Genomic DNA, 26,563 nt, shown 5'->3' with positions numbered 1-26,563 from the left:
TTAAAGCAGAGCTTGACACTACCTGCTGACAGATATCACTTTAAAAGGAAACACTCCACTTTTTTTTTTTTTTTTAAAGAAAAATTCCACATAATTGTTCTGAAACCATTTAGGAATATACCATTCTATCATTCAAGAAGAAAAATAAATCATAAGACATCATTCTACTTCTGGGGAAAAGAAGGAGGGGTTATGTTATACTTTAAAAAAAATCTTGACTTTCTCTCAAAACATATAATTTCAGGTCCTCAGTTAAGTTCTGTGTAGCATAAATGATACTATTAAATATAGAAATATCACAATAAGATTTTTAGAATTTATTGTTTTCTTCAGAGGATGATGGAGATGAGAGAGAAATACTTTCCACAAACATAATATAGCAATATTTTTTTTCTCAAAATATAAATTATGATATTTTTAAAAAGACTCACTCATCTTGTTGTCCTTGAAAAATTACTAATAATCTGGATCTGAGGGAAACTTTTGAAATCAAAGATCAGAGACAATTATAAACATTGGGTTTTATGTTCACATTGACAGCTAATTAAGGAGATGTGTTAAGGAGAAGTATCTGGCGATCTTCTGTCTAAATAAAATGGCTTCTTGGTATTAAAAGGGAAGTTAAAGAAATATTTGAGCAATATTTTGACACCATTTTGAGGTTACAATCTACTTTCAGTCCTACCTAGCAAAATGTGTTTGTTTCTTTTCCCAGCCTAATAGGGAATATATGTGTATATGTATGTATGTATATATATATACTTACATATGTATTTACATATACACATAAACATATGTAGATATACATATATAAACACATTTTTAAGATTATCTGTATGCATATATATGTATACATACAAACATACATATCCACCATATAATTTCAAAGGGGAAAAAACCCCAACAAATTATTAGCATTGGTTTTGTATTTCTACCAAACTCTATTATAAGGTGATTTCCAAGCTTTCTAAAAAGTTTATTATTATTCTACTTCCTTTCAGGTTAGACATACAATTACATCAACAAATCAACAACTATTATATGCCAAGTACTGCACTAAATGCTAGGAATATAGTTCTTCTCCTTAATGATCTACTAGATTATGGGTGGGGAAATAAATGGCACAGACATAACTATACATATATAAAATATGTCCTTCCATAAAAAAGTAGGGAAATTTCAGAGGAGTTCCATCAGAAATTGGGAACTTATACAAAAGATGAATTTGAATTTATCTTTGAAAGAAAGTAGTGGTCAGAACATACATGGGAAATGAAATATCCATTTTAGAGGTGGATAACATGCTTTAGAGTAACCCCAGATCAGCACTTAGTCACAGAACAGCTTATATTAGAGTTCTAGAAGGGTCATAATCTTTTGCTATCTCAGTAAACTTTTGCTTGTTTTTCTCAACCTGCTCCTCACATGGCTTCAATGTAAATATTAAGGAGGCTGACCAGTAGGACACAAATTCACATGAAGCAGTTGTACAACAATGCTTATGATAAACCTTTGGATGATTTTTACTAAACATTTTCCTTTTTTAAAAAATTAAATTAAATTAATTCTGTTTTTAATTTATGGCATAAAACAAGCATTTATATAATATAATTTTTTTAAAAAAAGAATGCACATTCCTTCTTTATAAATTATACAGTAAGACATGGGGTCATCAGGCCACTGGAAGTAGAGAACTTTTACTTTATCGTGTAGGTTAATACTTCAGTAGATACAATTTCATCAATGTGGGTACTCATTCCAATAGTATAGGAAGTGAACATGAATTATTAAGTACCTATTGTGAGCCAGGCACTCTACTAGATGCTTCACATATTTTATCCCATTTGATTATCACAAATATGGGAAGTAGATGTTATTCTACTACTACTACTACTACTACTACTACTACTACTACTACTACTTTCATTTTATAGTGTAGGAAACTGAGTCAAATATCATTTAAGTGACTAGTCAATGGTCACAAAGCTATTAAGTGTCTGATAATAGCCTGAAGATTTTTATCCATCTACTTCCATTAAGCCTTCATAAAACATGTGTAAGACTTTGTGGAGCTTCCTTTAGTTATTTTACCTCTCATGCACACCAAGGCTTTTAAATTGCTTCTCCCCCATATTACCCCTTTACTACTGTTATATTACAAGTTTGCCTCCTGATTAAAAACTCTATTTTCAATATCATATAGCAGATAGAAGGCCAGGCTCAGATTCAGGAAGAATTGGATTTAAAACTTGCCTATAACAAAAACTTCAAAATATAACCATAAAGAAGTTGTCAATCTGCTCTAATATAGGGGATTTCATTACTTGTAGTTTCCTACATAAATGAAATATTTTGTCTGAATTCACCATCCATTTTTCTTCGTCAGCCTATTTCTCCTGTCTATCTCATTCTTTGTGTATGTGTCTCTCTGTGTCTGTCTCTCTACATATCTTATCTTTTTTACATATATAATTAAATTAGGATCTTAAATATCATATATTTATAATTAATATCTTTGTGGGGCCTTGGCTTGATTGAATGATTCCATATTTAATATGCATATTAAAAAACATATGTCAATTCCTTGAGAATAGAGACTTTCATTATATATGTCTCCTTAGTATCAAGCCCAGAGCTTGACAGAGGGCAGACATTTAATAAATGTTGGTTGATTAAGTGACTTGCTAACCACATTAAAAGCTATTTCTCAAATTCAGTGGTGGAAAACTGGATTTCTTGTCTTTACAAGAAAGGACACTTACTTACCTTAGATATAGTTGCAATAACTGTACACACAAAATCACAAAGTTCCTGCCTGGTGATGATGTCATTATGACTTAACATCAAGCAGCTCTTTCATCATGTATTTACCCAAAGTGAAAGAGTCTCGAGAATTGGGGAAGGGAGAAGGCAGCATAGACTACAGGCATAATAACTAAACTATTTTAATGATTATTCATCCTATATTGTCCATTCTGTAGCTATCTAATTTGCCTAAAAATGAATAATGAGGGATCAAAAGCCATTGATTCCAAAGGGGAGAATTGCATCTATGCAAAATCTAATGTTAAATATGCCACTGTAACAATGACTTTAAGTTAAAATATAACAGAAGGCTTAGGTATTAAAAGTTACAGTGCTTTAAGAGTGAAAGAGAAAGACAACATCAATTTGTATTAAGTAATTTTTGAAATGGATGAATATAAATGAGAAAGAACATCCAGAGATGTCTCACAGACATCCCTCACAGAGGGTCTCACATACTTAACTTTTTTGTTGGTAATGGTTATTGAAATAAATAAACTGAGATAATAAAATATACCCTCCAAGTTCAGTTAACATTGTTATAGGTAGGGGCAGCTAGGTGGCGCAGTGGATAGAGCACCAGCCTTGAATCAGGAGGACCCCAGTTCAAATCTGATCTCAGACACTTAACACTTCCTAGCTGTGTGACCCTGGGCAAGTCACTTAACCGCAGCCTCAAAAAAAAAAAAAACAAAAAACACACACACACACACACACACACACACACACAAAACATTGTTATAGGTAGAATATATAAATCTTACAGGCATGTTAAGCATTGAATATATTATCAAAAACATTTTAAAGGATTTTCTATTTAAAGATTTTTTTCAGAGCACCATTTTATATGATAGAAATGACACTATATTACTCAATACAATCAATAGCTTTCATTCAGTCATTTTTCATTCATGTCTGAATCTTTTTGTTATTTCCTTTTCTAGTTCATTTTTACAAACATTTACAAATAAAATATGGTTAAATGACAGCCCAGAGTCACACATCTAGTCAGTGTCTGAGGTCAGATTTGAACCCAGAAAAATGAATGTTTCTGACTCCAGGCCTGGCATTCTATGCACTATGGCACCATCTAACTGTCTACAACCACAATAAAAAAGTTAAATAAATTGTGGTACATTCTTGTACTGGAATACTCTCATGGCAAGTAAGGTTAAAAAGTAAGATGAATATAAATAAAGAAAGGCCTTTATGGAATCCTGCCTCTGATGCAGACTATTTCAGCAAATATTTTGCTTTTGGAAAAATGGCTTAATCATCTTCCTGGTTTCCAATTAAAGATTTTAATCAAATTTCCTGAGTTTTTCTCATCGGTAAAATTTGGAGTTTGGACTAAATAGACCAGAAGGCCCCTTCCTGCTCCCAGCAATGAAAAGTGAAAAAGAAAACTGGAGCCTATATGAACTATGATCATAAAAGGAAAAGTACATAAGCATGAATAAGAAAAGAATCTTGATGAGTGCTGAGTTACTGAATGATGTTATAATATCTTTAGTGTTTAGATTAGGTAAATGGTCATCAGTCAGCAGTATGTTACAAATGAAATCATTTTTTTAAAAATATGGCTTTTTATTTACCAGATATATGCATGGGTAATTTTACAGCATTGACAATTGCCAAACCTTTTGTTCCAATTTTCCCTTCATTCCCCCCACCCCTCCCTCAGATGGCAGGTTGACCAATACATGTTAAATATGTTAAAGTATAAATTAATGTACAAAAAGAATCAGACTTTGAAATAGTGTACAATTAGCCTGTGAAGGAAATCAAAAATTCAGGCGGACAAAAATAGAGAGACTGGGAATTCTATGCAGTGGTTCATAGTCATCTCCCAGAGTTCTTTCACTAGATGTAGCTGGTTCAATTCATAACTGTTCTATTGGAACTGATTTGGTTCATCTCATTGTTTAAGATGTCTACGTCCATCAGAATTGATCATCATAGAGTGTTGTTGTTGAAGTATATAATGATCTCCTGGTCCTGCTCATTTCACTCAGCATTAGTTCATGTAAGTCTCTCCAGGCCTTTCTGAAATCATCCTGCTGGTCATTTCTTACAGAACAATAATATTCCTTAACATTCATATACCACAATTTATTCAGCCATTCTCCAATTGATGGGCATCCACATAGTTTCCAATTTCTGGCTACCACAAAGAGGGCTACCACAAACATTCTTGCACATACAGGTCCCTTTCCCTTCTTTAAGATCTCTTTGGGATATAAGCCCAGTAGTAAGACTGCTGGATCAAAGGGTATGCACAAGCATAGTTCCAAATTGCTCTCCATCTGGCTGGATGTCAAATGAAATCATTTTAAAATAACTTTGTATATAGTTATATTCATCCAGATGCGTCCCTCAGTAGAGCAAGTTTTACTCTTCACCTGATCCTATTTCAATCAACTCCACTGCATCTCTGTCATTTCTAAAATCAAATATAAAATACTCCATTTGGCTTTTAAAGCACTTTATAAGTTTTTCTCTTCCTATGTTTCCCTTTTTCTTCCACCTTACTTCCCTCCACTTACTCTGAGATCTAGGGATGCTGGCCTTCTTGAAATATCTTGAATAAGACATTGCATCTCCTAAGTCCAGACATTGTCAATGATTATACTTGATGCCTGGAATGCCAACTGTCCTCATCTCTGAATCTTAGTCTTCCTTCAGATCTCAGCTACTATTTTACTTTCTTCAAGAAGCCTTTCCTGATTCCCCTTAATGCTGGTATCTTCTCTCTGAGATTTTTTCCAATTTTTCCTCAATTTACTTCCAAAAATTTGGTATTCACACTAATTGTTATTGGGATATCTGCCTCTTTTATCTGTCTTTTTTTTCAAAACTTTTCTTCTCTTCCTTTCTTCCCCTATAAATGGTCTTTTATATATGTATCTTTATGTATGCAAAATGTATATATACATAAATATATTTATTTTTATTATTTTATTTTTGTCAGTTTATTTTAAAAACAATTTTAACATTAATTTTTAAAACTGTGAGTTCCAGATTCTCTCCCTTGAACACCTTTGTCTCCCTTGAGAATGCAAGCAATTTGATATGTTTTACATGTATATAGCTAGAAATATAAATATTGTTTGTACATAATTATTTAGTAATTGTTTCTTCTAATACATTGTAAGCTTCTTAAGAGTATGGTTTGTTTTTCTTTTTCTTTTTTTTTTTTTTTGCATCTTCAGAATTTACCATAATGTTTGGCAAAATTTAAATATTTAATAAATATGCATGACTTGACTCATTTAGAACATAAAAGGGCAGGGCTTGTTTCATTTTTGTCTTTTTATCTCCACTGTCTAGCAAATTGGAAATTCTTGTTGACTGATTTTTTAAAATTCTATTTCTGTTCAATAATGTTTTCATCAAAAAATATTTTATTAAGTAGGATGAAAAAGAAAATGTATACCCAAGATAAGCCTTGACCTAATGAAGGAAAAAAAAAATGCTAAATGTAATAATGATTATAGATCTGTGACACCTTTCAATAAGATTCTCAGGTTCCCTTTTCTTGAATGTCAAGGACGCTCTCTCCTTCTTTACCCCTTCCTAGGGCATTTTATCTGAATCTGTCAGGTAAATTTCATAATTTGTATATATTTATTTGTATGTGCCCTAATAAAATGGGATACATGACTCCTAATGGACTATATTCCATGGTCTCTGTGCTCCATGTCCCATAGGGGTCTGTGCCATATGCTAATAGAATGTGGTTCAACATTATATCTTTAGTATTTTACCAGGGGCTGGCTGAGATGTTTTTTGAATTGAGATTAAAGGGAGTTTAGGTATCACTCAGCTTTTGGAATGACTAACTATTCCATATACCAAAGAGCTCCTAAACTTAATGCCACATGTTAAAGGATACTTTTGCATTAGTTTATATTAAAAAAATAAGTTGGAGTTATATTTAGGGATCTACTACTGTCACATTTTTCATTTTGCAAGTTATTAGCTTTCATTCTCTTTTTTTTTTACTCTCCTACAAGCTAGCTTGATACCAACCAACCAACCAAATTATTGTTGCACAGTATCAAAAATGCATACACTTATAGATTAGCTCAGTTTCAAACTTAATGATACTAAATAAAGAAAATACAACCAAAAAAGTCATCTCTGAAGTTACCACCAGTAGCAGCATTTAGCCTTGAAAATATAGATAATCTGCAAGAAGCAAGGAATTCAGTCTATACTTTATATAAAAGATACTGGGTATCTAGTGATAGACAGAGAGGCAGGTGATAAATGTGATAAATGATAAGTGATAAATATGTGTGTATGTGTGTGTGTGTGTGTGTGTAGTATAATATTGGACTCAGGCTCAGGAATACTTGCATTTGAATCCTACCTCAGCCATTTATTAGTTGGGTAGTTCATTAAACTTCCTCAGCTCCCGATTTACTTATCTGTAAAATGGGGATAATAATAGCAAAATATTTCCCAGAATTGTTTGTAAAGATCAAAAAATTTACATAAAAATTTACATATGAAAACCTTATCTAAATACTACCTAATAATATTAGAGGAAAAGATAATGATAAATATTGGAGAGGATGTGGGAAAACTGGGACACCAATGCATTGTTGATGGCATTGTAAAATAATCCAACCACTCTGAAGAGTAATTTGGATCTATGCCCAAAAGGCTATCAAACTTTGTATATACCCTTTGACCCAGTACTGCCACTACTGGGACTGTATTCCAAGGAAATCTTTAAAAAAGGAAAAGGACCTACATGTACAAAAATGTTTGTAGCAGCTCTTTTTCTGGTAGCAAACAATTGGAAAATGATCAAATGCCCATCAATTGGGGAATAGCTGAACAAATTGTGGTACATGAATATAATGGAATATTCATAACAATTATGAACAAACTGATTTTAGAAAGGCCTGGAAAGATTTACATTAAATAATGCTTAGCGAGACAAGCAAAACCAGGAATACATTGTACACAATAAGAGCAAGAATGTGCAATGATTGATTCTGAAGGACTTGGTTCTTCTCAGTGGTTTAGTGATCCAAAAAAAGTTCCAACAGATTTTGGACAGAAAATGCATCCAGAAAAAGAACCATAGAGATTGAATGGAAATCATCACATGTGAGGTTCACTTTTTTTCTGGGTTTTTTTTTTTTTTAATCCTTTCCCATGGTTTTCCCCTTTTGCTCTGATTTTTCTTTCCCAACATAATTCATAAAGGATTTGTATTAAATATACATAAATTTTAAAAATTAATAATTAGGAGAGAGCAGGGAAAGGATAGAAAGAGGGGAAGAAATAGGTGAGAGGAAATAAAACTGGGGGAAGAACACACAGAGAGATACAAAATCACTTTATACTAATTGACATTTTATGCTTTTCTAAAAACTTTCCACAGTTAATTTCATCCCTTATAAATTCATAGTTCATGGCTTATAAATTCAATTGGATCCAAGCTCACAATACTCTTTTTACAATTTTCTTTTCCATTCACCCCAATGACAGTTTAAAATCATTTCCTTAGTCCTCAAACCACTATTATATTCTTGGAACCTTATGCTAACTTGAGAGGACTTCATTCCTGCTAGAGGTTATCCAAAGACAAAAATATCATCCAATTCTGCTTCTTAGCATCATAATCCAGTAAATTCTATCAGAGTGAAAGTTCGTTGAGGTCAAATTACCTCAATGAATTGATATTGTACTTAATAAACCTTTCTTGAATTTCAGAAACAGAATGGGGTTGTGGATAGAGAGTTTATGGAGTCAGGACAGTTTGAATTTCAATCCCAACTTCAATTTATTGAATTTCAATCCCAACTTCAACTTAAACTGACTCCTAGGCAAATCCTAGGCAATTTTCTTAATCTCTCAAAACCCGCAGGAAAAACTCTGAGACTTACAGATCTCATAAAAACAAAAAAGAAAGGCTATTGTTTTAAATTATATTATCTCCTCCTTCCTTCCTGCAAAAGAAGAGTTAAAACAACTCCTTACTAGAGCAAATCCCTATGACTTTTGCCTTCACCTCTTTCCTCCCTGGCTTCTGCCAAAACTATTTATTCATTGTTTTTCCCTCTTTCTCTCTTATTTTGAATATCTTCCCCACCATGGTACCTTGCCATCTGTTTTCAAACATGTTCAATTCTTTCCAAAACGAAAAATCAAATCAAGAACATTTTATCTTGGCCCTAACAAGACTCTCTAATTACCATCCTTTCTCTTAGGCATATTTCATTGCCAAACTTCTTGAAAAAAAATGCTTACTTCAAATATCTGTGCTACTTAATCATATATTATAGCTTAAAACTGTTAGCCAGGCTTCTATCCTTGTTCTATATAGAAACTCTTTCATAATCACCAAATCCAATGACTTTCTAAAAAGAAACAAAACAAAACAAAACAAACAGAAAAAACTTTCTCCTTCTTAAATCCACTGAATCACTGATATTACTGACTACTTTATTCTCCTGGGACCTCTCTAATCTTTTCCCTTTTTTTCCACCTCTATTCTTTTGTGAGTATTTGATCTCTTCACAACCTCAAGGTGGATGTTCCAAAAGGTTCTATTTTTGGCTTCCTCTTCTCCTTTCTTTATAAAGTTCTATAATCTTTTAAATATTCTGTAAGGCAAAGAACTTTTTTTTTCAGTTTTGCTTCTTAAGGATACCTTAAGTAGTGGCACATGATAAGAATTTAATGAGTGCTAATTGATTAATTCATATTATTTCCTCCTGCAATATAGATGGCTTCCAAATCTATTATCTGCAATCACAGGCTTGATTTTGAGTTCAAAGCTCAATCTCCAATAGCCTACCAGGCATTTCTTTTTGAATGTCTACAAGGAACCTTTCACTACCCTACTAACCTCAAAAATCAATGTATCTAAAAATCAACATACATCAAAAATAAAAAAATGACATTAAAAAATGTGAATGTGAATGTTATTTAATTATTTGACCAAATGTGGTACAACCGAAGAGTTGGGGGAAAAAGTCTCTTCTTTAGAAAGGTAGGGAACTATGGGTATGAAATTTCATGTATAAATATAGAGTGTCTGTTGGGTTTCTTTGTTGTTTGTTTTGTTTTCCCCCCTCTCTCTTAAGAACGTTTGTTATAAGAGATGGATAACTGTGGAACAGAGAAAAGGGATTTTGTGTGTGTGTGTGTGTATGTGTGTGTGTAAATGAAGATGATATTAAAAAATGTCAATAAAAAGGCTGAAAAAATTATATTTGTAAGTCTTCCAGTCTTTACGAAAAATATTTTCTTTTGGAGTCTGAATTCATAATAATTTATTTTTACTTTTGAGTGAGATAAAAATATTTTCTTTAAATCTATGTCACATATTAGACCAGGGTAAATTTATCCAATATCCTCTTCTTTAGCCATTCAAAGTTTGAGAAGAACACAGCCACTGTTACTCAAACTTCTCTTCACTTCTAAATTATCAACTAACCCTTTGTTGTTAACAATCAGACCCAGTTCCCCTCTTTGCTTCTGCTCCCTCTCTATGTGAAAGGTAAATGTACAATTCTCTAGTTCTTCTGCTTTTTATTAGAATTAGCCCTCTTGCAGAGGCTTTAGATGTTTGAAGTCCTCTATAGCTACTCAACTATCTCTGTGCCAGTCTTATGATCTATATTAGGAAATAACTGTTTGTATCCTCTCTCTGGCCATATAGCCTACTACAATATCTTCAGAGCATTTTCCTTTTTTTTTCTCTCTCCTTTTAGTCTCACTCACTTGTTCTTCACCCATTTTCCTTCTCAGGTTTATAGATTCCACTGCATTTCTCTATTGTTTGGACATACAAATGTAGTCTTTCATCTTTTATTAGGTGTCATATCAAAATATTTGTGTGTGTGTGTCTACAACACACAAATATTTTGAAAGAAACATATCTCATCTACTGCCATACTTTACCAATCTTCTATTCCACCTAATAACATATTTATTTTCATGCTAAAATGTCAAATATACTTTGTGTTCATTACTTTTCCTTTTTATACTGGGCAAGTGGGATCACAAAAATAATTCCAAGGTCTTTTTTCTATTATTATTTCCTCCTGAGTCTATATTTATTATAATTCTTTCTCTGTCATGTCTATTTTGTAACTTTATTTATGTATGATATTCAATGCCATCTCCATATATCGTTACTATTATCTTAAGTGTTAGGATACACATACATGTATTCATGCATGTGTATGAATGCAGCTATATATACTGCTGTTTGTATGAATTTGAATGTGTGTATGTTTGTATGCATGTACATATATAAGCATTTTCAAGCATAGAGTTTGATTTGTAACTTGATTGATCATAAAAAAAGAACATCATTTTTTCCCTAATACATTGCCATCAAAGGAGTCTTACAATACCCGTTAAGGAATGCCTCTAAGTGACTATTGCAAACAGGCTGACTTTAAACAAATGGAGAAGAAATGAGTTTGTCAGCTAAATCTCAGAATGTTTTAGCATTTCTGCATTTATATACTTTTTTTCTTTCTTGTATTTATCTATTCCAGCCTAAAATGTAAGAGAATGTTTTCTATTTTTCTATGTTTAATATTTTAACCATTCAGGGGAAAAGAAAAAGGAAAAAGAAAAGGCCACTATGTTTTTGGCAGCTATTAAAAAAAGATTTTTCTGCAAATCTTTCACTTTTAGCCTTCTCTCTCTCTTTTTAGCTAGCAAGATAATATATTCATCTGACTTGTGAGAGTTGCCTTTAATTTTCTGTGTGAGCATTTAGAACTTGATAATCAGTAAATGCTATAAATCAGGATTTGAATTGTTTGTTGGCTGTCCTAATTTAAGAAAGTGATGGAAAAATATTATCAATATGGATTAAACTTAAAAGTCTTCTGAATTAATGTATGCATATATACACATATATGTGTATACATATACACATATGCACATATATAAACAGGTTGTGGGTATGTGATTACATGTTCAGATTCATGAGAAAATTCTAGGTATACACATATAATCATATATATATGCATATATATGTGAATGTGTTGTATATCTTCGTATATATTATATATGTGTGCTGGCACCAGTACATCCCTAACTATTCCTCTCAACAAAATTTACTAATATAATTTTAAAATGTTCTAGCATGTACCATCAACCCAGTTAATTTTTGTATATTTTAAAATAATATGAGAATGATAATTTGATTCAGTACTCATTATATATTTATAGACATTCAAAATGCACAGATTTAATTTAAAACTTTTTTCTAATGTTACTCATGTAAAACCATGTATTTGTACTGGGAAGATGCATGTGAAATAATTATCTTGAATCAGAGGTAAAACTGAGTCAGAAAGAAACTTAGGAGGATTTCTGAGTTTGAATCACTGTATAGTACAACTTTAAATTTCACAGAGTCAGACCTACTCTTTTCTAGAAAAGTAGCTTTCCTTCTGGTTTGCTGGATGATCATTGCAATGTCACATTTTCTGACAGTGATTGTTGAACGTAAAAAACATAGTTTTTATCTACTGTGAGGAAGTATTCTATAATCTTGGGTGATGCACTTTAAATTGATCTATGTCCTCATCATCTGTGCACAAAGAAGAAGCAAGATTGGGTGCGGCCACGATGATACTTTACAGCAAAAGTATTAAAACAGACTATGTAAAGACCATAATAACTTCATACTATGAAATCATATTAAAATGCAATTGGGAAATATTTAACAAAATAAATAAAAATATAATATGATATAGATAACTTGAGATTTTAAGACAAAGTCAATATGGGATCCAGTAAATCAGGATGCCAGTGGGACTTCCAAGGCCCTCTACTCCATCCCCACCCATTTTAGAATGAGGCATAGAAAGATTAATTGTATTATTGGTGGCCAACTTGAAGGATAGGATGAGGCAGAAAAGGGGAGGAAAAATGGGGAAAAGAAAAGACGTTACATGACAGCTTTATTATATATTTAAAAGGAATAGCAAGTGGTACATAATAGATTTACAACTTCATTTAAAAAATATACGTTATGGAAATTCTTGCTTTATTCCATAAATCAAAAATAAAATACATTAAAAAAAGAAATATTAACAGATTTGTCCAAAATCAAATAAGAAATTAGTGGCAGACCCAACATTTTACCTCAGTCTTCAAATGCAGTACTCTTTTTACACTTACATGGAAAAATGGAAAGTATGCCATCTTTAGAATCAGAAGTCTTTGTTTCAAGCTCCCTCTTATGTGACCTTTGGTTAGTCCCTTGACCTCTGCAGGTATAAACATCCTTATTTATAAATTGTGAGGGATGAACTACATAATCCTATAATCCTCTATATGTCTCATCATTGCCATATATATGTGACTTTCATATTCCAACTTGAGTTTCTGATTTCTGTTGTCACAGAATCATTAATTTGCTGATAGGTTCCCAATTAGGGCTATTTTGCTTTTTTGCTGACAGCATTCAATTTGTCTGAAGTGAGTCATTTCTTGAAATTCCAGTTCCTGAAAGCTCTATTCACACAAGAACAAAAGCTGATTTCTTAATCAAAATAGGGCATCTCAAAGAATCTATTTTAAAATTGCTCCATCTTTCTTTCCCTCCTAAAATCACAGTCTAGGATAATTAGGAGGCCACCCAAGAGACATCACACACCAATTCTGAGGATTGGCCTCCCCATAAGTTATTGTACTTACCAGATATTTCCTCTAGGCACTGTTTGGCAGTCTTACTATATGATAAATCTGTTTTAGTAGGACTGGTGCAGGATTCCATAGGGACTACAGTAGTACCTTCATTTTCTGAGTGTGTTCTGAAAACAAGACAGAAAACCAGTTAAATTCCCTGATTCAGTCTTAAGCACCAATCATAGACATCAGTGATAGATGAGACTTGTTTCTTATCACAAGGAATCAATACCTGAAAATTCTCCACCAAAGAATAAAGAGGATCTTTACATTAAGGACCTTCCAGTTCTTCTTAAGAGAATGTGAACACTTTCATCTGAGAGGACTAAGAGATTTCTCATTTTACAACATTTAAAGTATGAGGAAAGAGTATATTTACCTTCAAAGGTCTAGTAAATATATTTTATTTAGACATTTATTTATTAGATATTGACCTTTCCTAAGCTCTGACAGAAAAAAATTAATAATCATAGAGTTGGAATTCCCCTCAGCTATTGTTTGAGAAAAAAATCAATATGAGGATGTTATTTTGTGACTTAGTAATGGTATCTTGCAAAAACTCCAACAAGACAAATAGAAGCATCAAGATTTCCCACTAAAGATATTTTTCTTTGTAAAAGCAGATCCTTTATCAAATTTAGCCTTTTATGTCTCACTGTGGTAGATTCATCCAACCATACGTTATGAAAAAGGAAGAAACAGATTATGAACAAAAACATTAACAGAAGTTATTTCCTGAGAATAATATTTATCATATGTAATTTTCAAAATGGTGTTATAAATCCAACATGTGAGTTAAAATAAGCATTATATCTCTCCTAAAGCCACAGAGATGATTATGATGCACTTAATACCAGGGGCTTAATAAAAAGCCAAAGTACTCAAAAATGGCCATCTTTACAATTCCTCTTTTCTTACTTTTTTATATTTCTGAATTTCATATGTGTGACACAGAAGAAAATCACTTCAAGCAGTACATTGCATCCTTTTAATATTCTCTTCCTGACTCATATATTTTTGTGTTTGGGAGTACAAGAAAAGTTGGAACATACAATTTTATGAAGAAACTCAAGAACTGATCTCTACTTTAAACAACCTATCCCAACATTATGGGCTTATAAGTATGGAGCTTCAAGGGACCTTAAGGGCAGGTAGTTCCATACTTCCTTCATTTAGCTGATAAGGAAATTGATACACAAGAGTTAAGTAACCTGTTCATAAACATAAAGATGACAAGTACCATAGTCAAGATTGTATTTAGATCCTCTGATTCCAGAGTAAGCATCCTTTCTATTTTACTAAAATGCCTGTAATTACGTCATTACTTTGAAATCCAAAGATTATTTTTCCTCACTTTTCCATATGTTTTTTTTTCCCTTTGTGTATTGATTTATGGTTTTTATTGCTGTTTTTGAATATTTAAAAATATTAAATGAAAGCATAATCTTAAAAAAATAATTTCTATTTTGTCTATAATTTGGAAAATTTGAGTCATTTGACAGCTCTAAAAACTGGAGGAAAGTCATAATAACTCATACAGAGATCCCAAAAGTGACAATCCAGTACAACAATATATTCTAATCCAATCCATAAAAGGCACAGTGGTAGGTGCTAGATTTGCCATATAAATGAGAAAACAGTCTAGGAGCATATGTTTTAATAAATTCCAAAAATAAATATAACGAATTCACCAAGTGAATTAAAGAAAGAAGGATGACAAAATTCATAGGAAGGTTGTTGAGTTCAACCCAAATTCAATATTATTATCGTGGATCTGAATTTATTACAATATAAATACTTAGATTTCCACTTATATAATTTTTTTTCTTTGAGAAGAGATGGGCTAAAGAAGAACTAGACATCATTATTGATCACAAAATAGAAAACTTTGATTATATTAAATTGAAAATTTTTGTACAAACAAAACTAATGCAGATAAGATTAGAAGGGAAACAATAAACTGGGAAAAGATTTTTATAGTCAAAGGTTCCAATAAAGGCCTCATTTCCAAAATATATAGAGAATTGACTCTAATTTATAAGAAATTAAGCCAATATCCAATTGATAAATGGTCAAAGGATATGAACAGACAGCTCTCAGATGAAGAAATTGAAACTATTTCTAGCAATATGAAAAGGTGCTCCAAATCATTATTAATCGGAGAAATGCAAATTAAGACAACTCTGAGATACCACTACACACCTGTCAGATTGGCTAGAATGACAGGGAAAGATAATGCACAATATTGGGGGGGATGTGGGAAAATAGGGACACTGATACATTGTTGGTGGAATTGTGAATATATCCAACTATTCTGGAGAGCAATTTGGAACTATGCTCAAAAAGTTATCCAACTGTGCATACCCTTTGACCCAGCAGTGTTACTACTGGGTTTGTATCCCAAAGAGATCTTAAAGAAGGGAAAGGGACCTGTATGTGCAAGAATGTTTGTGTCAGCCCTCTTTGTAGTGGCCAGAAACTGGAAACTAAGTGGATGCCCATCAATTGGAGAATGGCTGAATAAATTGTAGTATATGAATATTATGGAATGTTATTGTTCTGTAAGAAATGACCAACAGGATGATTTCAGAAAGGCCTGGAGAGACTTACATCAACTGATGCTGAGTGAAATGAGCAGGACCAAGAGATCATTATATACTTCAACAACAATACTGTATGATGATCAATTCTGATGGACGTAGACATCTTCAACAATGAGATGAGCCAAATCAATTACAATAGAGCAGTAATGAATTGAACCAGATACACCCAGCGAAAGAACTCTGGGAGATGACTATAAACCACTACATAGATTCCCAATCCCTCTATTTTTGTCCTCTTGCATTTTTGATTTCCTTCACAGGCTAACTGTACACTCTTTCAAAGTCTGATTTTTTTGTACAGCAAAATAACTGTTTGGTTGTGTATACATATATTATATTTAACTTATACTTTAACATATTGAACATGTAAGATGTAACATCTGGTGGAAGGGGTGGGGGGAAGAAGAAGAAAAGTTGGAACAAAATGTTTTGCAATTGTCAATGCTAAAAATTACCCATGCATATATCTTGTAAATAAAAAGCTATTAAAAAAAAGCCACGTCCTTTTTTCTCTCTTACAATGATATCAATCCTACATTTCTGGTATATCTTTATTCACAATTTGTCATAATTTCAAGGCTTGAAAGTATAACATTCGAAAGTATAAATATATCCTTCTTTCTCCTCCCTCCAAAGCCTTCACATGACTTTATGTTCAGCACCAATATTCTTCTCTCGATAATCTCTAGGCTTTAAAGAAATGGAAACATTTCTTCTCCTTACCAAATAAATAAACAAAACGTAATACTTCTACTCTAGGAATGCTAAAGCTTCAAAAGCATGATAATGTCAGCCTTCTAAAGATGGCCTTTTAATTACTGACTTCCTAGAAAACTTAACTCAAATATCACTTTCTGCAGGAAGCCTTCCCTAGTCTCTCAGCAGCTAATGCTTTACGTTCTATTATTATGCATGTATCTTGTATATCTCCTGTGTACTTCATTATTTTCATGTTTGCCCCACCCCACCTTTAAAAATGTGTTGCTTGAAAGCAGAGATTGATTGCTTTAGCCTTCTTTCATCAATGCTTCATAACTGATAATTTACTAATAATTGATAAAACTGATAACTGAATAAGAGAAAATTACGTTGGACTTTCAAGATCCTAGGTTGATCTATTATTCAATAAACATTTATAAGCTCATGCAATGAGCAAGTAGTAAATCTTAGGGATACAAAGAAAAGAAACAGATAGTTTCTGCTCTTAAGGTAATCTAGCTCAGTACTGTCAAACATTTGCTTTGATCTTGAAAAATTAATTCTTGTACATTTAAATTTGACATAAAACAAATACCAAACACAAATAATAGTCCCTTCATACTGCCTTTGAAAGATGGGGTAAAAGTCCAATAAAGAGATGGTCTTTAAAGTCAAGAATAAGTTAAAATCTTGCCCTAGACATGCATACATGAAAACTGACTTTTGAAGTGAAAAAACTAGAATTTGGAGAAAGAGTTTAGAGTTAAAAAGTAGGAAACTACCTAAGTTAGAATCTTCCTTTTAAATTAAGAATGGAGCACAAACAGAACTCAGTAACTTTAAATTATTAGAAATAATAGAACAAATATTTAAAAAAAATCAAAACAATAGGAAATTAAATCTACTATCCAAAAAAAAAAATTGAACTGTAAAATGGGTCAAATGAGAGATAATTTAAATATTAAGAGCTCCCTGAAAACCAATAAAACCCTAGATATAATTGGTTAAAGAATTGAATAAATTCTTGAATAAATTGGTTGAATAAATTAAAAATGTCCAGATCTATCAGCACTAGAAGCTAAAGTAAAAACAGAAACATTTTAAACTACATACATATACACACATACATGCAAAGCATATACGTGTACAGACATATACAGAAACTTGTATATAAATATGTATAAATATGCATATATATGTATACATACACATGTGTATATATATGCATATATTCATATATATATATATATATATATATATATATACTTACAGAAATGTCATTGTCAACATTTAGAACTTTAAAGTCAAAGAAATTATAAAGAAAGTTTAAGAACCAAGGAATCACAATCAATACCCACACTAGGTGTGGCAATAACTACTATTAAAAAGAAAATTATTTGAATATGATATTCAATATACTTAATACACTTTTAAAAACAAACTACACATAAAATATTTATGTTTTCACTTTTTTCTGTTCTTTATATATGGAAATATTTATTCATTTTAAGATTCAGAATAACAAAAAGTATAAAATACAGAAAACTCAATAAAAATGCAATCAACAACTGCAATCTCACCAAAAAACAAAGCAATATAAACACAAAAACATATTCTATCAAGTTTTTTAAAAGAAAAACAAATTTTTAAAACTGGATCATTTGCTCTGAAATATCTTAAAATTGGGGAAAATATATTGACTGGTAAATTTTAGTTAATTTACAAATTAGAATATAAAAGGAATTACTCTGGGTCCACACATTGTAACCTGGACTATAGAAAAAAGATCATTGTCACTCTGCTCAGAATCTTAGATCTTGATGAGACTTTTAGCACAGATAACCTGGTATAGAAAAGAACTATGGATTAGGTAAAAATGAGGGGACCTTGCTTCAAATCTCATTTTGTCATTTACTACTATGTATATAACAAGACAACTAATAACCTATTTTTTCTTTTATAATATGGGGAGAATAGAAGCTGAATTAGATAATCTCTGTAATTCCTTCTCATTCTAGTTTTTTGTGATCTATAATCTGATCCCACAAAACCCATTTCCCAGATCTCCAGTCACAGGGAGCCCATTTCCATGAAGAGGAATCAGATGTAATCAACCACTATTTGATGAAGCCATCTTCTAACAAGCTTCCTAAGTTAAGTCGTGAGGTAACTTATTCTGCAAAATTTCACTGTTTATAGGCAGAAACAGTTGTATTCTACACCCCAGATCCTCTCCTAGTACTTTCTCTGTGCTCTATTTAAAAATACTGCTGTGTGAGGGAGTTTTAACTGCCGCAGGACACCCAGCCATATTTTAGAAATGCAATAGTAGTCAAGCTCCATCCTATGACAAATACTCGACATGCTTCAATTTTTGCTGATGTTTCATCCTGTTCCAATCTACATTAAGTCACAATTGCAGCTGAATCTCTTAACAATAGCCAAAGGGCTTACAGGAACCTTATCTACATGACTGTAATAGGCTATATATTTTAAAATTTCTCCTTCTACCACAGGACTGCTCATTCTCCAAGAGAAAAAGCTAGATGTAAGCCAGAGTTACTAACCTAAGCATGTCGTAATTATTATTTGGTCATGTTTGCCTTTTTTTTTCTGACTGTGGAATAATCAAAAGTGAATTATCCTGGATTCTGATATATATATATATATATATATATATATGTATATATATGTATGTATGGATATCTGATATTGCTGATATTGACTTTCTGTAGAGAATACTTCTAGGAGAAGACTTTTCAAATAGTATAGTTTTTGGGGAATCTGAAGTTTCTCATCTGAAGTAAGTTGTTTTGGACTAGCAAGATGAAAGGCATAAAGCTCAGATGGGTCTTGACCTACTTGTTATAATTAGACTTGACTTCTGGTATATGAGAGAATAAAAGAACTAAAGCATCTTCTAGTTGTATTCTTTGAATCCTATCTACAATATTCCCCTAAGTGGTCATCCAACCTTAACATGAAGAATATTTAGTGTTTATTTCATATATATTTATATATATACTTATATGTGTCCTTTGGATGGGGCCCCCTCCATTTGAAAAAACTGAGGGTCAGTGAGACAAAGTAAATTTCCTGAGATACTGGCAGAGGCAGGATTTGAACCCAAGTTTTCAAAAATCATGACTTCATTTTACTAATGATTAGATCCTTTAATATATAGTAAGTTGATTAGGAGCAGGAGTTATTTCATATCTGTCTTTATATCCGGGGTTAATAAGTGATAGAATAGATAGAATGGCAGAACTGGAGTCAGATTTGAGTTGAAATCTGGCTTCAAACATTTGGTAGCTGAGTAACCCTGGGCAAGTCACCTAACCTTGCTTGCCTCAGTTCCCCATCTCTAAAATAAGCTGGAGAAGGAAATAGCAAATCACTGCAGTTCCTAAATGAGTCACAGACCTGACACAGAGTAAGTGCTATGTAAATGTCAGCTATTATTATTAACTTTTATTGTTGATTTATTGACAACTAGCATCAGGGACCTTTTTAGCCCTATCCTTCATCTTCATCTCTCACCTAAAAACAATTCTTCTTTTCTTCTTCTTCTTCTTCTTCTTCTTCTTCTTCTTCTTCTTCTTCTTCTTCTTCTTCTTCTTCTTCTTCTTCTTCTTCTTCTTCTTCTTCTTCTTCTTCTTCTTCTTCTTTCTTCTTCTTCTTCTTCTTTTTTTTCTTTTTTTTTTGTTTTTGCTAATGTTCTATTTGGCAACGAGATTTTCTTTTCTGTTCAACCAGAATTCTATGGGCACTACTTCATTATCTTTATAAAGGTGCCCTAATTATTTTTATTGAATATCATGGCAAAATGGTCTTAGATAATTTCCATACTTGAACTAGATAAGAACTGGTGGTGGAAACTGCCAGTCTATCAGAGCCTGGGATGGTCCAGTCACCACCAAATTTTTCTCTCTGCCTATTGGGTGACATTGGGAGAAATAGTCATTTAAGTCCTTATTTTAAAGATGAGAAAACTAAAAGCAGATAAATTCACTGACTTGCCTAAAGTCAAGCAATGAACTATAAGCAACATCAAAATTTGAATTCTGTTTCTTATACATTAGATATATCTATTCTAATTATGGCATGAGAATTAGAAAGCCAAGCCTCAATCCATGATGCCACCATATTTCCTGTTATCAAAAATTAAATCTGAGGCAGCTATGTGGTGCAGTGGATAGAGTACCAGTTCTGAAGTAAGGAAGATCTGAGTTCAAATTTGACCTCAGACACAACATTTCCTAGCTGTGTGATACTGGGTGAGTCACTTAACCCCAATTGTATCAGAGAGAAAAAAAAAGAATTAAATCTAATGATGTCTTACCTCTCAGACTTGTGGAGGAGGAAGGAATTTATGACCAAAGAAGAAATAGAAATTATTATTGATCACAAAATAGAAAATTTTGATTATATCAAATTAAAAGGCCTTTGTACAAACAAAACTAATGCAGACAAGATTAGAAGGGAAGCAATAAACTGGAAAAACATTTTTACAGTTAAAGGTTCTGATAAAGGCCTCATTTCCAAAATATATAGAGAATTGACTCTAATATATAAGAAATCAAACCATTCTCCAATTGATAAATGGTCAAAGGATATGAACAGACAATTTTCAGTGATGAAATTGAAACTATTTCCACTCATATGAAAGAGTGTTCCAAATCACTATTGATCAGAGAAATGCAAATTAAGACAACTCTGAGATACCACTACACACCTGTCAGATTGGCTAAGATGACAGGAAAAAATAATGATAAATGTTGGAGGGGATGTGGAAAAACTGGGACACTGATGTATTGTTGGTGGAGTTGTGAATGTATCCAACTATTCTGGAGAGCAATCTGGAATTATGCCCCAAAAGTTATCCTTTGATCCAGCAGTGCTACAACTGGGCTTATATCCCAAAGAGATACTAAAGAAGGGAAACGGACCTGTATGTGCCAAAATGTTTGTGGCAGCTCTTTTTGTAGTGGCTAAAAACTGGATAATGATTGGATGCCCATCAATTGGAGAATGGTTGGATAAATTGTGGTATATGAATGTTATGGAATATTATTGTTCTGTAAGAAATGGCCAGCAGGATGAATACAGAGAGGCCTGGAGAGACTTACATGAACTGATGCTGAGTGAAATGAGTAGAACCAGGAGATCAATATACACTTCAACAACAATACTCTATGAAGATGTATTCTGATGGAAGTGGATATCTTCAACAAAGAGAAGATCTTATTCAGTTCTAATTGATCCATGATGGATAGAATTAGGTACACCCAGAGAAGGACCACTGGAAAATGAATGTGGACTACTTGCATTTTTGTTTTTCTTCCCAGGTTATTTTTACCTTCTAAATACAATTCTTCTTGTGCAACAAGAGAACTGTACAGTTCTGCACACATATATTGTATCTCGGATATACTATAACATATTTAACATGTATAAGACTGCCTTCCATCTAGGGGAGAGGGTGAGGGAGGAAAGGGAAAAGTCAGAAGAGAAGTGAGTGCAAGGGATAATTTTGTAAAAATTACCCAGGCATATTTTCTGTCAATAAAAAAAATTATAATAAAAAATATAATTTTTTTTAAAAAAATCTAATGATGTCTCTGTTACCTATGTATCAATGATCCTAGCTAGATATATAATATGGAGACAGACAGTTAGATTGACAGACAAACAAGAAGACAGACAGCCAAAAAACAAAGAAATTAGATAGACAGACAAAAGACAACAAAAGACAGACAAGAAAACACAAAAAGGTGGAAAGCAAGGGAGGAAGGAAGGAATGGAGGAAGATACTTAGACGATCTCTCAGGCCTGACCCTGCTTAGCTTCGGAGATCAGACGAGATCGGGAGTGTTCAGGACCATAGACAGATACTTAGAGAGCAGAAAGGTTGATAAATAGATTAAGAATAGGAACTAGATTTTTAGTTTCCAGGCACAGGAAAATCCTAATGCCTACCATACTGAAAAGTTTAAGCTCCTTGCTCAATGTCACACTATCAACATGTCCCTCAGAGGTAGGAATTGAATATAATTATTTCTGACTCAGAACTCTTAACTATTTTATTTTATTGCCAAACACATTCAGGAACTCACCTGAAAAAATTATTTTAGATATTGGGAATCATACTTCAAGATATATCATAAGGATCTGATTCTAGACAAATCAGACCATATCATTTGAAAAAGTTATCTCACAAAAAATAATTATTCTATGTATGTATATGTGTATATATAACACATGTATGTATATGTATTTATCCATATATAAATGTCAAATAAGGTACTATATATATATTCTATACACACCACACACACACATATATATGTATGTATATATACATATATATATATTTATATTTATATGTTGAATTCATTAAAGTCCTGGTCTAAGAGTCAAAGGAAGAAATATTTAATCATATTAGTAGGAGGATTTTGTTCATTCAAGAATTATCTATATCAATGAAATCAGAGATGCCATATGCATATGCCTCTTACCTCCATTCCCTTCTATTTATTGTATGTATGAATCTGCATATATTGTAGAATAATGTATAAAATTTTAATAAAAAGAGAACATGAGGGGCAGCCAGTTAGTACAGTGGATAGAGCACCAGCCCTGAAGTTAGGAGGACCTGAGTTCAAATGTGGCCTCAGATACTTATCACTTCCTAGCTGTGTGACCCTGGGCAAGCCACTTAACCCCAATTGCCTCACACACACACAAAAAGACAACATGGCATAAAAGTTAAGCATGATAGGTTTGATATTCAGAGGCCCTTGGAATCTTTTTTAAAAAGTTTGAAAGATGACTCAAACAACTGTCTAAAATTATAATTTTCAGCACCATTGCAGATATGCATCAATGGAGAAAATTTTCATATAGGAGTTCCCAACAGTTGAAATAATAGGACTAGATCCAAGAGAATCAATAACTTAAGCATTTCTGTAGGGAAAGAGGTATACAGGTGTATACTACAATATCCATGCCTAAATTCAGCTTTGTTGCCACTTTTCTTTTATAAATCTTTGATTTTAAAATCCATAGCAGAAACGACTGAATTGCAGATTTTAACATTCTGGAGCATTATCTTAGAAGTCTGTTTGTAGAAGCCTGACAAGTTTTATATAATTGTTTATTTCTGAATTGATCACAAATCATATCAAAGAGAGACTGAGACTTTGCCACTTGTGTTATGAATTTTTTTGACAAGATGATTTTCCTCTCTGCCACTTATATCAACTGAAAACAATTTCAGCAGTTAACCAGCACTTTTCTGGATCAATGCCCTAACTTGGCATGGGTTGGTCATTTAATTATGAGAAGAAGGAGAAACTGATGGGCTCAAGCAAATACTCAAGGAACTCAATGTGCTGAGTTGACAAATACTATCTTTTCTCCTTGGAGAAAGAAACTTCTCAATAAAGTTATTTTATGATATTTTGAAATGACTGGTGTTTCTAAAGGGCATGTTTAAACTTGCCAAGTACATAGAATATATACACAGTACATAAACCTTATTCAAAATATATTGCTTTTCCTTTTATTTAAAAAAATTATTTGAAGCCTAGAAATATGCACTTTTGCTCTTATCTACATGGACTCAAGTCAATAAGAATTGAATTCCTATATCCATATTCTTTTTTTTTTTTTTTTGCATCCAAACATCAACTATAGCTACTATCAGTGGTATAGCAATGCTTAAATAAGATGAATCTCCAAAGAGCTCAAACTTTCAAAAAATAAAAAATGAAATATTATTTTGGGTATTCTTTTTCAAAATTAAAAGATGGAAACAAAGTAGTGATTGCCTTGATAGCCTTCTTCAGAATTTCTTCCAAGAAATAGTATAGGAAGTTATTTTTTCCTCATGTCACCTCTTCACTCAACTCTCAACAGAAAAGAAAAGGGGAAAAGAATCTTAATATTATATAAAATATTTATGACAGCTACTTCTGAAGAAATGGGCAGCTAGATGGAGCATCAGGCCAGGAATTAGAAAGAGTTCAAAATCTTTATTTAGACACTGGGCAAGTCACTTAATACTGTTTGCCTCAGTTTCCTTATCTGAACTATGAATTGTAGAAGGAAATGGCAAATCAATGCATTATCTTGAAATAGGGTCAGAGAGTCAAAATGGAAAATTACTAAACAACAACAAACATTTAGAGAAAAGAAGTCAGTTTTAGAGTAGTATTAGTCTTTTAGGATGACCTGGCTTCAGCTCCCATCTGACACATATTGAATGAGTGACTCAGAAAAATAAACATCTAATCTCTCAGTACTCAAAGCAACTCTCTAAGCCTATAAATTACAGTACAATTGGTGATTTGAATTTATATAAATCTATTATTCCAATCTGATACAGCATACCTAATCAGATATCCCATGATCTAGCATAGTCAGCCATCTTAATGTTCTGACATACAACATATACAAAACTCAGCTTTTATCTCCACACCTTTATACTTGCTATGCCTAATGCCTAAAATGCATGTTCCTCTTCAACACTGACTATGAGAATCCTTGTTTGTCTGTTTTCTTCAGAGGTCAGCAATTAGTACTACCTTATATATAAAGCCTTTCCTGCTTCACTGCTTTCTCTCAAAAAAAAAAAAATCCTTTTACATTTATGTTGCATATTTTTTCCTAAATAATACTTTATTTTTCCAAATACATGCAAAGATAGCTTTCAACATTCCAACTTTGCAAAACCTTGCATTCCAAATTTTTCTCCCTCTTTTTCCCTTTTCAACACAGCAAGCAATCCAATATAGGTTAAACATACACAATTCTTCTAAATATATTGGGCCCATTTTCATATGTGAATGCTACTGACATTTCCCCCAAAAGAATGTAAATTTCTTGAAAACAGGGACTAGTTTCCAATGTTGTCTCTGTAGCTCCAATATCTGTAATAGTTCCCACGATTTAATAGAGATTTAATGAAATATCATCAGTTTATAGATTAATTGGTGGAAGGAGTTTTCTTCCTAAAATAGGAGAGCTACACCTTAAATGAAATTATAAATTTATACATGCAAAGAAAGAAGTAAATATGTTTTTAGCAATTGAAGCATGATTTGGAAGACAACTTCCAATGAAGAATCTAGAATTTTGAACTTGGAATTAGGAATTATTGGTTCAAATAATGCAAGTTACTCAAACCATTCACCCACTACAGATCTAGTTCCAATTCACAGTCTATCTACTTACTTGTCACTGCATCAATCCATCCATCAGTAGATCCATCCATCAATCTGTCTGCCTATTACTCTCTGTATCATGTTTTATGTATGTAGCTGTTATTGGTTAGGCACTTATGCTTTCTGTATCACAATTCCTACATCTAGAAATTATCAGCTAAGTCACAAGCTTCTTACAATGTGCCAGTAAAAGGAATTCTCACAACACGGGTTTTTCAGTGCTGACAAAAATTAAAGATTTAGCTTTTAGCAATCTATCACTTGACAAATGAGATGATGCAAAGTACAAAGCTGTGGTATGCATATTTTAGAGTACCAGTATGAATTAGGAATTCTCATCATAACATCATTTATAACATAAAAATAATGCTTCATGTAGTTGCAATTTTTGTAATTGCTAACTCGGAATGTGTGTGTGTGTATGGATTATAGCTGACTTAGTGAATAGAATGTAGATTTAGAGTCCAAAAGACCTAAATTAAAATCATAATATACTTACTATTATATAATACTGGAGTCAGTTAATCATTCTGATCTCAATTT

General features: G+C 32.3%; 1 protein-coding gene across 1 annotated transcript in view; it reads right to left on the bottom strand.

Moving 5' to 3' along the window:
• Nucleotides 1-26,563, bottom strand: part of NAV3 (neuron navigator 3) — a 490,821-nt gene that overhangs the window by 226,717 nt on the left and 237,541 nt on the right. Inside the window, 1 exon segment of the mRNA XM_074270837.1 lies at nt 13,501-13,616. Coding sequence (XP_074126938.1) covers nt 13,501-13,616 — 116 coding nt within the window.

This window comes from Sminthopsis crassicaudata, chromosome 5 (genome assembly GCF_048593235.1).
Source record: "Sminthopsis crassicaudata isolate SCR6 chromosome 5, ASM4859323v1, whole genome shotgun sequence".
Lineage (NCBI taxonomy): Eukaryota > Metazoa > Chordata > Mammalia > Dasyuromorphia > Dasyuridae > Sminthopsis > Sminthopsis crassicaudata.
Note: the sequence above shows the minus strand (reverse complement) of the source record. Positions and strands in the feature narration are given on the sequence as shown.